The 15,296-nt window shown below is 31.8% G+C and overlaps 1 protein-coding gene across 3 annotated transcripts in view; it reads right to left on the reverse strand.

The window, feature by feature from the left end:
• The window catches only part of LOC123564875 (uncharacterized), a 531,225-nt gene that overhangs the window by 4,615 nt on the left and 511,314 nt on the right, over positions 1-15,296 (reverse strand). For all 3 annotated transcript variants that reach the window (XM_053537514.1, XM_053537515.1, XM_053537513.1), the window contains one exon: positions 846-1,003. In XM_053537514.1, coding sequence (XP_053393489.1) covers positions 846-1,003 — 158 coding nt within the window. The remainder of the gene's footprint in view (positions 1-845; positions 1,004-15,296) is intronic.

Here is a 15,296-nt window from a genome sequence, read left to right on the forward strand (position 1 = left end):
TTAAGGGCAATAATTCTAAAGTAACTAAAGAGATCCTCACGAAATTGTGTGTGCTTTTCCGCATTATGGTGATCCAAACTCAATTAAAGTTTCATAGTTCTAGATCAAATACGTCACAAGTTATGAAGCAGAAATTGCGCTGGAAACTATGAAGGGCCATAACTCTGGTGTTACTTGGGCAATCTGACTGAAACTTGACGTACCGAATTTCATTATAGTGATGAACATGTATATGAAGTTTTATTTAAATATTCCAAACCACTTCCGACATATGGCTCATGGTTTCAATCTATTTTTATTAGTGGGTACTGAGATACCAGCTTACATACATAAAACACAAGTCGAAAAAGCAAAAGAGAGTTATGTAACCTGTGCAGTGTAAGTCAGTGTATCATAGTCAACAAGTCTGTAAAGTGTCAATCTAGCCCCACTAGTAAATACTGGGATACGACCTTACATACAAAAACTTAACCAAATCGTGACGCCGACAAATAGGCGAGTCTAATAGCTGTACCTATTCTTTGAATAGTCGAGCTAAAATGTCAATGAAACATACACTTGTAATAGGAATCTAACTCTTTTTTGTTATCCTTAAATACACCTCTAAAAATATATGAAAAGGGAAAATGGCATGTGAGACTGACTGCTAACTTTGCTAAGTTTGTATTAAATTAAGAAAACTGAGTAAAATCTACCCTAGTACTGTTACAACATTTTAAGACCTCAACATTAGAGAATGCTTTTGGTGAATTCATCTACCTTTTTACAGCAGAATTAACTGAATTTTCGCGCTAGTGAATGAAATCCCTAAAATTGCTGATCATAAAAAAGTTTGTGTAACGAACCTTTCCTTAACCTTTCATAAGCTTGTTGCTGCTGATGTTGTTCCATGTTCAGTGACATTTTATTGTAATAATCACGTTCAGCATTGTTATAGCCTGATCTACGAAGCTGTATAATTCCATCGTTGGTTTTGGGTCTTTCTTGATTCTCATAAATTTGTCTAGAAAACAAAAATAAAAGATATGAATCATGTAACATGCAAAGGCTAAAAATCATAGATTAAAAAAGGAACAGAAGATTTTAGCTGATAAAGCGATGATTGAAAGCGACAGTGTAAAATGTAACATACTTCGGACTTTATAAATATTTTAAATAAGTCTGATAAATAAGCTCAAAGAAATCAACTGCCCATATTTTATCTCTAAAATGGCAGTCAGCATCAAATGTATTAATACATAAATTGCGTATATAGAGATATATTAACAATTAAATGGCATACAGTAACCGCCGTTTCTTGAAAGATCAATCTTTTTTGTGGTAAAACACATTTATACTGTGTTTACTTACTATAGATATTTTTTTAAGTGTGTACTGTTTAAACCCTAACTAATGCGTAGTAATGTTATACGCATACAAAATATAGGTACAGTGCACCTTTAATATTTTTCTACATTTTAGGTTTTGTTGTTTTTCTTTCTTCGTAATTGAGCGTAATTTACAAATCGAAACTAATTTGCATATCGGCGGTGCCAGTCCCCCGATACTTTCGAGGAGACGGTAAAGATGTACATTATTATGATCTCCTGAAAAGTTGCCAAGGGCAAGTCCTTTGTCTTTAGCACTAGTTTTATATTATGTTCTTTGCGAACAGACCGTTTATAGACGTTATTCAAATTTCTTACAAGAAAGTTACCTGTTTAAAAAATAAAAACTATTGCATTCATCTTGGTATTTTAATGCTCTTACATTTGAAAAAAATTAATGTATCTAAAAGGTTAAAGTATCACATTATTTGTTTATTTTGACATTTCATGGTACATCCACAATTACAACACCAAAACAAACTAGAACTTCACAGGAGTGACGAATACCCCCACAATACGGTCTTGTCACAGAAGGTCACAACAGCCTAAATAGTTTTCCCTATATATTCTATATAAAACTGACCTTTTTCAAAGAGCTACCAAACATAGCTAGACCCATTTCAGAGAACAAATCCTTACCTCATTTTAAAGAGTTATGATAAAACTGATATAAAATGAAGAGAAAAGTAGGGGTCATGTATCTTCTAAGAGAGATTTCTCTGGTCACATTTGCTTACTGTAAACTGACATCAAAATCACACTGCTGTGACCTGGAAGTACTACTCATACTAAAATTGAGCTTGACTTCACCAAATACAACCTGCTCTCCCATTTTTCCTACCAAAATGTCAAAAATACATCCACAATCAAATTTAAACAGAAACTAGCCTCAATTTAGACCTCTGTTGCCATGCCAAGTGAAAAATTAGTGTTCAAATACCTGGCAGCCATTACGCGACTAGACCAGATGGCTCCCACGCTGGTTCCTTTAGTATAGTTAGGCCAGAAGAATGTCAACTATAAGAAAGACATGGCCACAAGAAGGTGCAATTTAAATCGAACTTCACCTGTATTTTAATGATATTACAACTGTGTACCAAAATTATCTAAATCTGTCAAGCCTTTCGTGAGTTATTGTCCGGCAACCATGAGTTTGGCAAATTTTAAGTTGGAAAGGGGCCATAACTACATAACAAATTGGTGGTTTGTGGCCAAAGTCGAACTTTACCTGTATTTTATGATGTTAAACCTGTGTACCAAAGTACCAAAAACATTTACATCTGCCAAGAACTGTCATTGGAGTGTTTAATGACTCCAATGGTGGATGAATATTGTACAATAGCTCGAGTCTGTGTTAAAAATATCAAATAATAAGAGAGTTACAGATAAAATGTATCAAAACACATTACAAAAATGGGGCATAATTCAGGAAATATTAGAAATATTAGTGCAAGAGTTATGCACATTGTGTCATATGATGTGGGTGATGATGTGGAACAACTACTTCAAGTTTGAATCAAATGAATTTCGTAATAACTGAGATATAGTGAAAATGCATCAAAATTAACCTTTTCTTCTAAGTAAAAGGGGGCATAATTCATGAAAGATTGGTGTCAGAGTTATGCACCTTATGTCACATGATTCGGGTGATAAGGTTGAACATCTATTTTAAGTTTGAATCAAATCCATTTAGTAATAACTGAGATAGAGTAAAAGTGTATCAAAACTTTAACCTGAAATTCTAAGTAAAAAGAGGGCATAATTTATGAAATATTGGTGCAAGAATTATGGCCCTTGTGTCATATGATATGGGTGATGATGTTGAACGCCTATTTTAAGTTTGAATCGAATCCATTTAGTAACAAGTGAATGAAGTATTGCCATGCAATACAAAGTCCCCTACTGGAAGGCACCTAATTTTTTCTACTGCAGTATAACATAATGAACTGATATCTGTCAATGATGTTTTAAACAAAATTGTACTACATATACAATATGTTATAACATTATAACAACACACTTGGATTAAAATGTGCAAAATAAAAACCCACAGTTTTTTTTCATATTGAATTTTTTGGGTGATTATAAAAATGTTATCATGTAAGTCATTTATAGTAACAACAAAGGGAAATTAATCTTTAAAAAAAAAAAAATAATAATAATAATATGTCCATAAGAAACTATTTACCAGGTAGAGATAGGTCAAAATACACCTAAAAATTGGATGTAACATGCATGCTGTACCACAGAAAAGTGGTCTCGATTTTTCTCTACCGCCAGTAATAAATAAGTTACAATAAAATCTATTTATAGTAAAAAAAAGGGACGTAATTCTAAAAAAAAGGGGGTGCCTCATGGTGGTGAACATTTGGTCCAAGTTACATCAAAACCCCTCCATGCATGAAGAAGAAATGTTCCGTACAAAGTCATTCTTGAATTTGACCTTTGACCTCTAAATATGACCTTGACCTTAGACTAGGGAACTGGTTCTGGCGCATGACATGTTGTCTCATCCAGGGGAATATTTGTGCCAACTGATATCTAAATCCTGCTTTGCATGACAAGTTATAGACCGGACAGGAAAAAAAAAATCCTCTTGCCCTTTGATCTCAAAGTGTGACCTTGACCTTTAGCCTAGGGTACTGGGTGTTTGCGCATGACACGTCGTCTATATGGGAACCATTTGTGCCAAGTAATATTAAAATCCCTTCATGGATGCAGAGTTATGGACGGGACAGGAAAAAAAACTCTGTTGACCTTTGACCCCCAATTGTGACCTTGACCTTTGAGCTGGGGGTCCAGGATTTGCGCATGACACGTCGTCTCATCATGGGGAACACTTGTGCAAAGTGATATTAAAATCCCTTAATGAATGTCAGAGTTATGGACCGGACACGAAACAGACCCTGTTCATGTTTATGTTAACTTTTGGGACTGCTAAGTGTGACCTTGACCTCTGAGCTAGGGGTCTAAAAGTTGTGCATGACACATCGTCTTATTATGAGGTACATTTGTGCCAAGTAAAAATTAAATCCCTTCATAGATGGGAGAGTTATGACCCGGGCAGGAAAAAGCCTTGTTGACCTTTCACCTCCAAATTGTGACCTTGACCTTTAAGCTAGGGGTCCAGGTTTGCGCATGACACTCCCTCTCCTCATGGGGAACATTTGTGCCAAGTAATATTAAAATCTCTTCATGGATGGGAGAGTTATGGACCCGGGCTGGAAAAAGCCCTGTTGACATTTGACCTCCAAATTTTGACCCTTGACCTTTGAGCTAGGGGTCCGGGATTTGCGCATGACACATCATCTCATCATGGGGGAACATTTGTGCCAAGTAATACTAAAATCCCTTCAAGGATGGGAGAGGTGGACCTGTACAGGAAAAAGCCCGTTGACGACCTTTGACCTCCTATTGGGACCTTGACCTTTGAAAAGGCTAGGGGTCCGGTTTTGCTGCATGCTACCCGATCGTCTCATCATGGGGAAACATTTGTGCAAGTAATATTAAATTCTCTTCATGGGATGACAGAGTTATGGGACCGGACACGAACTGCGGACGGACGGCAATGACAGAATGACGGATGACGACAAGAGATTCCTATAGTCCCCAAAACTGGTTTCAACTCAGTTAGGGGTACTAATAAAAAAACCCTTCTCGAGGCAAATATCTGAAACCTTTGACCTTTAATTGGGGACCTTTGACCCTTGACTATCATACATAGGGAGGTTGTTCACATGTCCTCTGGTTTGACGATAATGTGGTGAATGTGAAATTATTAAAAAATCCTTCCAGGCATAGATTTCGGGACGCGACGGGACGCAACGCGACGGAACTGACTCCTATATAGACCCCCTCCCTCCACCCACTCCCCAACACACACAAACATGTTTGGTGGTGGTATAAACATCAGAAAGGACCGAAATCTCTAAATGGCTCATCCAAAATTCACAGCTCAGGCAGGTTTCGATTAAGAAGTCATAATATAATTTATGTAAAATTACTTGGAAATCTGACCTGACGGTCATCCATTTTTGTAAAAGTATTTTCATCCAGACTAGATATGTCATTTGACAAATTTTCTATTTTAACAGCTCAGAGTCAGTGTGTGTAAATAAGCAGAAGTAGTATAAGAATTGTTCGTGCGAAGTCAATCTAACCTCATTGAACTCTTGACCCTGGTCCGGACTGGTCATGCCGGACAATTTAAAATTTCCACAGTTTTAAACCCAGTAACAACCTCTGATTTACTAAAGATGATTTACTTAAAGATGATTTCAATGAGAAACATATTTTTCATTTAAAAGTAGTTCCACTTAAAAACTTGAAACACTACAAAAACCGAGAGACAAAGGAAATAAGTTTGGCCTAATATAACCTCAGGAGTAAAATATGAATTTGGTTGAATTTTAGACCACTTTTTTTTCTGTTTAAATACTCTTTTACTTCCTTGTTTTGTCAAATCCTTCTACATAATAACCAACTGTTAAAAGACATTAGAAAGACACAAAATGTACACAATACCAATAAATCCAATTAATAATTATCCATGAAACAAGAAATTTCAACAAACTAAAAATAACCACAGACCGGGAAACCAAATCTAAATATAACACCTAAAAATAACACAGACCGGGAACCAAATGCTAAATATACAAATATATAAGGTCAGTTATTTACAAATCTAATCCCTCTTTTTATTAAAAACAAGAGAATCTCCCTTGAATAATTGAATGCATACATTATCTTAATTATATTGGAAGAAATAAAATTACTTTAGGATTTTGTGTATTAATTTAGAAACAAAAAGTATTTGAATAATTATACACATAACAATAACTTAGATAATTTCAAAACCATAACACTATTTAATACAGAATATAACATATATTAACCTTTTTTCAAACTTTTATATCATTGAGTCGTGTTCTGTTATTCTTAGTTCCGGAAGTCAATTCTACGTTTCTTTCTGTTTTAAAGTAGCTTGCAGTATGGGTTTGTGTACTGGGCGCCTTGTCTGTTACGGTTGAGCCCTCTGTTAAACATTGACTGGTTGTGCACATGAAGATTCTAATTCTTCGTCCATGTTGTAATAGCATCGCTTGCCTTACTTCGTTCTTGTCTCTAGTTTCGAAGGTTTCGGGAGGCAAGAACAATGGGGTTGAAGTTGATTCTGCTGCAAACCGGGCAGGTTTGAATATTTAGGAAAACCCACTGTATGGTGCAGCCTACAGATGAAGTCTCTGTAGGAAGACCTATGGTTCCCCCGGCTGTCGGGTGTGTCACGTGTAAATTCTACCTGCGTCGGGTTAAAATAATGTCCAGAGACACTGCTTTTTGCATTTTTTACAACTATTAAACAAGTATTACAAGATTAAGTACAAACACTCTGAAATCACTCAAACCGTTGAGTAGCTATAGGTAAACACATGATTGAATATCATATACTGTTATTTTTAGAAATCACTCAATGGTTTGAGTATACCATAGGCATATGTATGATTGGAACTACGCCTTTCCATTTATATTATTAAATATTCCCATTATCTTAATTATTCCAGTTAAATACAAACAAACCGTAATAATGAAGTTTTCATTAAGTTGTAACGTCAAAAATTTTGTTTCTAGCATAAAAAGGCATATTCTCCGATATGTAGAATCTATGCAACTATCCGCCAAAAGCGAAATATTACTTTTGTAGATGATGAATCGTTGATAAGGATGGATGTGAACACCTGTCCCTTGTTGTTCATAGTATTTTAATTTTTTTCTTATACATAGATATTAACGATCAGTGTCAAGTCCTCAGCTGCTATATTTACATTTTCAAATCTACCACCAATAAACTTAAAATGGATATTAAATCGCTCCAAATCATTCCGCCATCTAAACTAAATGGATTTGGAGGCTTTAATCGGTGTGAAAATTCCCCGTTTCAACCTCTAGGCCTGGTTCCCCTTTAATAAATATACTACTATATATAATTCCATTCCAGTTTTTTCGACTAAAACACCCTATCAAAAGTACAAATCTTGTACAGTGAGTTTATATTCTGGTCTATGTGTAAAAAAATCTTTAATAATCTTCAATATTCCGGTTTTAATTCAAATGCATTTAAATAGTTTCAAAACCTCATATCTTCATATTTGATATATCAGGCACCCCGACGGTCAAAATACTTTGTCATTTTTCGGATCATACAAACTTTTATTAAAGGTAATTCAAAAAACACTTCATGTTTTCCTTTTTTCTTATTTCTTTTTCCAATTCTTCTTTTATTGGTTTTATCTTTTCTTTTTAAGTTGAGATTAATGTCAGCTAATCATCAATCGTTTTGTGTTTGTCGCAACTTTCAGAAGCAGATAGAGTGTCACGTATTCCTTTGTTCTAGCTAATTGTGTTTCTTGTTTAAGAAAACATTTTTATTTACTTTTGTAATTCTTGGGTATTAGTAGAAATTACTTGGGTATTAGCACAGTGATTGATTCTCCTTGTTTAGCTGATATTTCAACTACAAGTCCAGATCAGTATAATTTTTTTATTTCATCATCATTAATTTTTTCATTAAATTTATCTTAAATTCATTATAATCTTTTTGTAATAAACCTGTAAGTTGTACTTAATTTAATTCCGCATACTTTACATTGTGACGTTTTGTCACGTACTAATCACGGTCCGAATTGTTTCTTAAATTTTTTCCTAGCTGAGCATGATTGTTTTCATTGCTTTAGCTTAGCAGTGATTGATTCTCCTGTTTTTACGATTTTCAACTACAAAAGTCCATTGCACTTTATGTTTTACTTTAGCTTAAATTCATTAATATCTTCTTGTATTTTTTTTTTGTAATATTACTAAGTCCTGCCTACTTTTAATTATGACGTTGTCAACAATACTAAATCCCAATTATTTTCGAATTTTTTTTTAAAGTCATCTATTTTAGAATTACTTCTTTTAAGTTATCTAACTCTGTGGTCATGATCATCACCTCTTTTTGAAGCTGGCCTTTCAGTTCATTTATATCTGCAGCAAGTTTATTTGAAATTAATTCTAATAAATCTTTATGTTTATTTCAGTTTCCGTTTTAGTTTATTTATTTCTGTCTTATTTCCTAAAACGGATACATATTTTGTAACTTTTTCTCAGCCTCATAATCTTGTCTTTAGTTCTTCATGTTTATCATACTATCTTTTTAAGTCTTGAATTTTGAGTGAATAAATGTTTAAATTAACGCGAAATACGTCTTTTATGTTGTCATCTGTCAAATCAGATGTCTCTCAGTTCCTTTATAGAATCAACCATAGCTTTCATTTCTTTTTTCAATTTTAAATCTTGTAATTCACTATTAAAATGAAATTCTTTTTAAATCTTTTGTTAATTCTTCACTTATTCTTTACTTTCTTTCTTCCTAATGTCTGTTTTATCTTTAATAATCTTCAAGATTATAGTCATCTATTACAACTTTGAACTTTTTTACATAAATCGTCTTGAAACTGCATCGTTGGGTTTATCGTGATCTCCTAGGTTTATAAGATTATTACCCCCTCCCATATCTAATGCCCTCTGTTTCATTGTGTTATCAATTCCTATTTTTCTGTGAAATACGATTCCGTTTGCCTTTTAAGTTTTTTTGAATTGTTTTTTAAGTAAGCATAATCACTAAATAATATCAATTTAACTTACTTTAGCTTATACTCCAGGTTCACTTATTTGTTCTATATTATTAAAAACTTAAACTCCCATTATAGAATTATTAATCTTACCATGTAAAGTTTTTTTCTAAAAAACATCCTTGGTTTGTCAAATATTAAAAATCATATTTTTTGATTTGTTTGCATTAGCACAGATTTAGGGTTAATATTGTTCATTACCAATCATATCATTTTCTTCGTTTACCTACCTGGACTTTCAAATAATATAATGTGAACAGTTAATTTGGATCGTCTTTTGTTGTTTATAGTAAGACTGGCCGTAAAAATACACAACAGCTTTTGTTACTCCTTGAATAAAGTAGTTTGTTATTTTCTTTTGAAACCTTTTATCTCTTCAACATAACAAAAATCGATCATCACATATTACTACTTTTTGGTTTTTCTGATTCAGATTCTCCCAGGTTCAATTTGGTTGGATCACAAGCGTGAATATTCAAGTATTTCAGTTGATCTACTTTAATTTTTTTTTGCAATTTGACTTAATTGATTAATTAAACATTGGGATATTTAGATTGTTCTAGGCTTGTTTAGCATATACGTATAATTTTATCATAATATATAAGGGTTTTTCGAAGTATATGCATTATGTATTTGTTTTTCTCCAGATCCAGAAGAATCCACATTTAACATTCTAACACATGAATCTGGCATAAAAGGAATACCGGTTTTAAGGTATTGGATTTATCACTTTTTGTATCATAATTTGGACTTTCCATTATATATAATAAACACCATTATTTACATTACACCTTATCTTACGTTATCTTACATTATCTACAGTATCTATGTTATTATATAATGCAAAACAAAACTTAATGAAATAAGAATCAGAAAAACCTTAGTCGGGCAAAAGATGAGAGATCTAGAGAAGAAATAATTAGAGAGAAAATTATAAAGCTACGACATCTATGATATGTACACTGAAATTTATAATCCAATTAACTGAAACATAGAAAGTCAAAAAAACAATTATCATCATTAAAGCATTACCTGGATTAAGAGCAATTAGCGCTACTTTCCAAAAAGTATATCAGAAGATCTTGACACAGTATTGCTGATTAACTAAAGGAATGCAGAAGAATAAAAAACAACAGCTGAATCTGCGGATGGGTTCCTCCTAAGATGAACTTAAAATATTAGAAGATTATGGAAGAGAAGAGAGAATAACCGAAGAATCAGAAGAATTAAGAAGAAGTAATTGGGAGCAAGATCAAAAGAATTGTCCGGAGGTATAAATAAAGAATTGATTTAGATCTTTTATATTTAAAACAATATGGAAACGCCGCAAGAAGTGTTGAATTTTTCACACGAATCTGAAATCCTGATGAAAAAAGGACTATGGAAGGTAGAGATATCAGAGAAAAGGTAACAAAGAAAATAAAAAATTGGGTATGAATCGGGTGCATAACCAGAAGAAAAATCCCACAGATCTTGATTTAAAGCAACAGGAAGCAATTATACTAATGTCGATATTATAAAAATATAGAGAAGTATCATGATATTCTAAAACAAAAGGAAAATATATGGGCAAAGGTAATAAGATATCATAACCCATATAAAAGTTTCAGCACCAAAGGGGACATTTGGCGAATTTATTATTAACGGAAAAATAACTTTATAGTCCAAAACAATAATTGCTAAGATCAAAGACTGTGAAAGAAGTACTTGAACACTAAAGTAGATAGATTTGATTGATTGATTAATAAAAGAGCTAACATATAAAAAACCACTCAATTCATTCTAGAAAAATATTCAAATAACAGAAAGTCAGATTACCTATTCGAAAAGATCTATTAAATTAAAAAAGTATTAGAGGACAAGGTTTGACGTTTGTCCATGTAATCCCAAGAATGGTTAATGAAGTGGTAGTTAAGCTGTGGTTCAATTAATGCTGGAAATAATAATGAAGAACTAAAAAATGAAGGTATTAGGTATAGAGATCATTATTAAAATGAATTCACTTTTACAGATACAACATGAAATGTTATATACAAAATTTTTTTTCTTGAATATATAAATGGAACAAAAAATAGTATTAATTTCTGAAACATTAAAGATGATAACCAAATACTCCTATGATTTTACAATTAGATTTAGTCTTCTTAATTTTAGATAAAAATAAAACTTATGTTGTTGGTTTGATATATTAACACTAGACCTATTCTTGCATAATATTAGTGACTGAATCTGACAAATAAAAGAATTCGGTATTATAAATGGGTAAAGGATTGAAAGATACTTATATTTAACAATGGTTCTTACGTTACACAGAGATTAATAATTATATTAGGAACATATTAAGTAATGATGATATGAATTGATAAATCAGACGTTGCTCCAATAAGTTTGGAATTTGTTTAAGTATTTTAAGAGTTTTGATTTCATTACAGATAATTTTATTTGGATTTAAGAATGTCAAATTTTCAGACATTGCTTTGATTTAGAAAAAAATTGGAAATACGGAATGGGGAACTACAACACCAAATAGACTAACTCTGTATGATACAATTTATATTCATTTGATCTTTCTTGATAATTCACTTGTTGATGGTAATGTGCGAGTGATATTATCTAATGCTTTAAGTACTGCAGATTTAACAAAGCTTATCTTTACAATACAAAGAACCAAACAGAGTCGGATATTCTGAAATTCATAATCATTATAAATTCATTAGAATATATATTACAATGTATTTTGGTAGATAATTAATTTAAATGGTGATGGGGCGAAACAAGTTTTACAACACACTAATTTAAAAGAAATATGAAGTATAATTTTAGTTTTTATATAATTTACAAGACAGTTATGACAAAATAAATGATATTTTTTATGTTGATGCCCACACAGAAAAATCATACATGGACAGTATCTTTGACCTTTTAAAACGAATTGTTTTCAGTAGCGGAGTTGCATCTTCATTAGCACGCTGGAAAAAAGCTTTGGTAAACAGCAGAAAGCTGCGTTAGAAATTGAACAAGGTGGAACAGAAGTTGGAAATTTATCTGCTAATAAATTGTTGACAAATGGTATAAAAAGAAACTGCTCCGGCAGTTGGTAATTTATTGCTAGGAATTACAAAAGCAAAGAATACATAAAAATAGTAAGGAGGAGGATATTCCTATGAGAATAAATAGAATATTTCAGATCTTGGAACTTCAGCCGACACAAACGTATTAACAGATTACTTCATAAAAAATAAAAATATATAATATATACATGTTTAGAACAAACAATATTGTGAAAGATATAATTAACTCCTCATCAATTAGATATCAGCTTTAAATCTGTCTTGGGAATAATGTTAAGCAACCCAAACAACGGATATCACTATTATCACTTTACAATTAATGATATAAGTTCATATTTTTGATTGTTTAATGGTTATTTTGAAGTAAGTTTTAAAGTAAATAAGCTTGCTAATGGTATAATTATGCTGATGGAGACCAAATTGCTCTAATTAATATGCAGCTTCACTAATTGATCATTTAGTGGTTAACAAAATGGAAAAAATTGTTTATATTGTAATAATTATACAAGGCAATAAGTGTAAAAAAATTAGTTTGAACTATCTAATGATTATGGCAGAGAATCACAACTGTAACAAATGCATTATCTCTTTAGATACTACGCTGTTGCTGAAGTAGGGATGACCAGCTGGATATAATACGGTTTTTGCTACTAATGAGTTATTAATCCAAGGTGGTAATGAGTAAATGCTAAACTTCCATTAAATAATTATTTCATTTTGTCATGGTTAGAACTCATCTTATAATACCTTCCAAGTCAAATTCAAATAACACTGTCATCTGACATATGTATGAATTAATTTTTATGAGCTAATGCTGCGGAGCGGTAGAGTAATTGTAACAAAATTATTCTATGGTTCCACGTTTTAATTTTCATGAATTTGACTTAATTTATTTCTGGCAAGATTTACAAAAGGCAAGATGGTCATACCTACGGAAATGGTGACTCATCAACGATACACCACAAAATATATAACCTTAGAATAACGGCTGGTGTAACAAAACCACAACATTATTTGTTATTTACAACGACCTGACCAAATTATTCACAACAACATAAAACCCACACCATGTTGGATACATTGAAGGTAAATGCTAATAATTATAATGGTACATTGGTATCTTGTCGTCTTGAAGTTTGGTAATGGTGTTTTTTAATCCAAAACAAATACCCAAGTATATCAAGAATATATGAGGAGTAATTAATTATTATTATAAACAAAATAATAGAACTACTGGAAGTCCTGCTAATAGATCCAATTTTTGCTAATTTATTTGGATTTGTTCATTTTAACTTGATATAAAAGGGAAGTAATAACAGAGATCCTACGCATATTACATTAACAGCTAAATTAAATATTCCCACCGCAGCTCATATTCGTGTTTACCCAATTGTATTATATGAGGAAACAGTTGAAATCAATACTATTGGAAATGAACTTGTTATTGTTTTAAATAAAATAAATATCATTATATATAATGGCATTCAAATTATATTGATATAAGTTAACAACCTAACAGATGGACAAAAGAAAAATTTAGCACAAACTCAAATAATAAACTTCCCATCCTTTTAGATTAAAACATGAATAAACATACATGGAAACTTCCTTGTAAACTAGTAACAAAAACACCAACTAATCAAATTAAAAAAGCTTTTGTAAATAATAGGGATTAGAATAAAAGTTCAAAAACAAATTTCCCATTCCGGTCAAAATGGTTGGCTTTTTAGGGGTCTTTGGCTTTTTTGTTAGGAAAAACACTTCTCCAATGGCAAGCAAATAGCTCCAAAAATATCTGCCCCTCTAGTATTGGAGCCCTTTCCTGGGTTTAAGTCCAGTCTGGTGTCCGTAAGTTACTTGGGAATTGTTGATTTCAGTAGCTATGAATAAGAGAATATGATTCACCATTCTACACCTAATCAAAGAATCAACTAGTAGATTGGAGTGATAAATTAACCAAAAACAGAAAAAAGACGTGGGTTTTATGTATTTTGCTGCTAGGCTAGGGATCCCTTTGATTACATCTTGTTAAGTCGGTAAGGAGGACCACATTCCACGGGGTTGCAACACCGATCTGGCCATGGCATACATATTGATTCTCACGGAGACCTTCCAGACGAATTCCTAATATTTACAAAAAAAATAAATTATAACCAACAAATTTCTAACTTTGTGATGAAATTAACAATGGGTAAAACAATTCAAAATTAAACTTTCAGGGTTATTTAGTAGAAATAATTATTAAATTATTAAAATCAAAAGCAAAGGACGAGTGCGGAATAATCAATTAGAATGACTCGCTGGCCTGGAACACACTGGGTTTGTTACTTAATCTATGTAATTTCGATCCATTTGGACTTCCTCCGCCGAAAGAGATTACAAAATTACCAAATGACAATACAACAATGTTCAATATCAAACAAAACCGTACACTTTGTGGATATTTATTGTTTATTTTGCATTAAAATGTTCAGGATAAAGTACCGTTGTATGATTTTGTGAAATACTAACAGTTACAATCAAAGATAAAGTGGACAAACTATTAGAGTAAATTAGTTTAATAAAAAAGGTAAAACAATGTTTTAATAAAACTTCTTAAACTATGTTTTTAATTTAACTGGAATAATTAATATAATGGGATATTCAATAATATACATGAAAAGTAAATAAAATATCAAGATGGACTTCAGTCCTTGAGAGCTGAATCTCGCACGATTATATAAGAACACCGCCGTTGTTCGTACATGTTTACTGAAGATTACTGATAGTGAATTTATTTCCATGGAAAACGGTAATGCTAGCCTGGTTTAGTTCAAAATGGCATAATGTAAGAATTATTTTTAATTGCATTTTAATTATTCTTGTTGATCATTAAATTTAGATAAAGGAGAAGCTAAATACAACTACAAAATAAAGAAATGTAATTCTTCAAAGTTAACGATTAAAAAATACAGAAACAAATGACTCTATTTCTATTAATTATGCTAATATTTAAAATAAATGATGTGTATTTATATGATTCTTTAAACGTTTACAAATATCATTAACAATTTAATGGTTCTATAATTTAAGAGTTAATTTACGAGGTATTAAGAATAGCACTGTCTCATACATTATCAGAATATATCTTTTATCATCATCACATGAATAGATGTTTATTTATACGCAGAGCTGGAAAGATGTGTTTATTA

The sequence above is a fragment of the Mercenaria mercenaria genome, chromosome 2 (genome assembly GCF_021730395.1).
Source record: "Mercenaria mercenaria strain notata chromosome 2, MADL_Memer_1, whole genome shotgun sequence".
Classification (NCBI taxonomy): domain Eukaryota; kingdom Metazoa; phylum Mollusca; class Bivalvia; order Venerida; family Veneridae; genus Mercenaria; species Mercenaria mercenaria.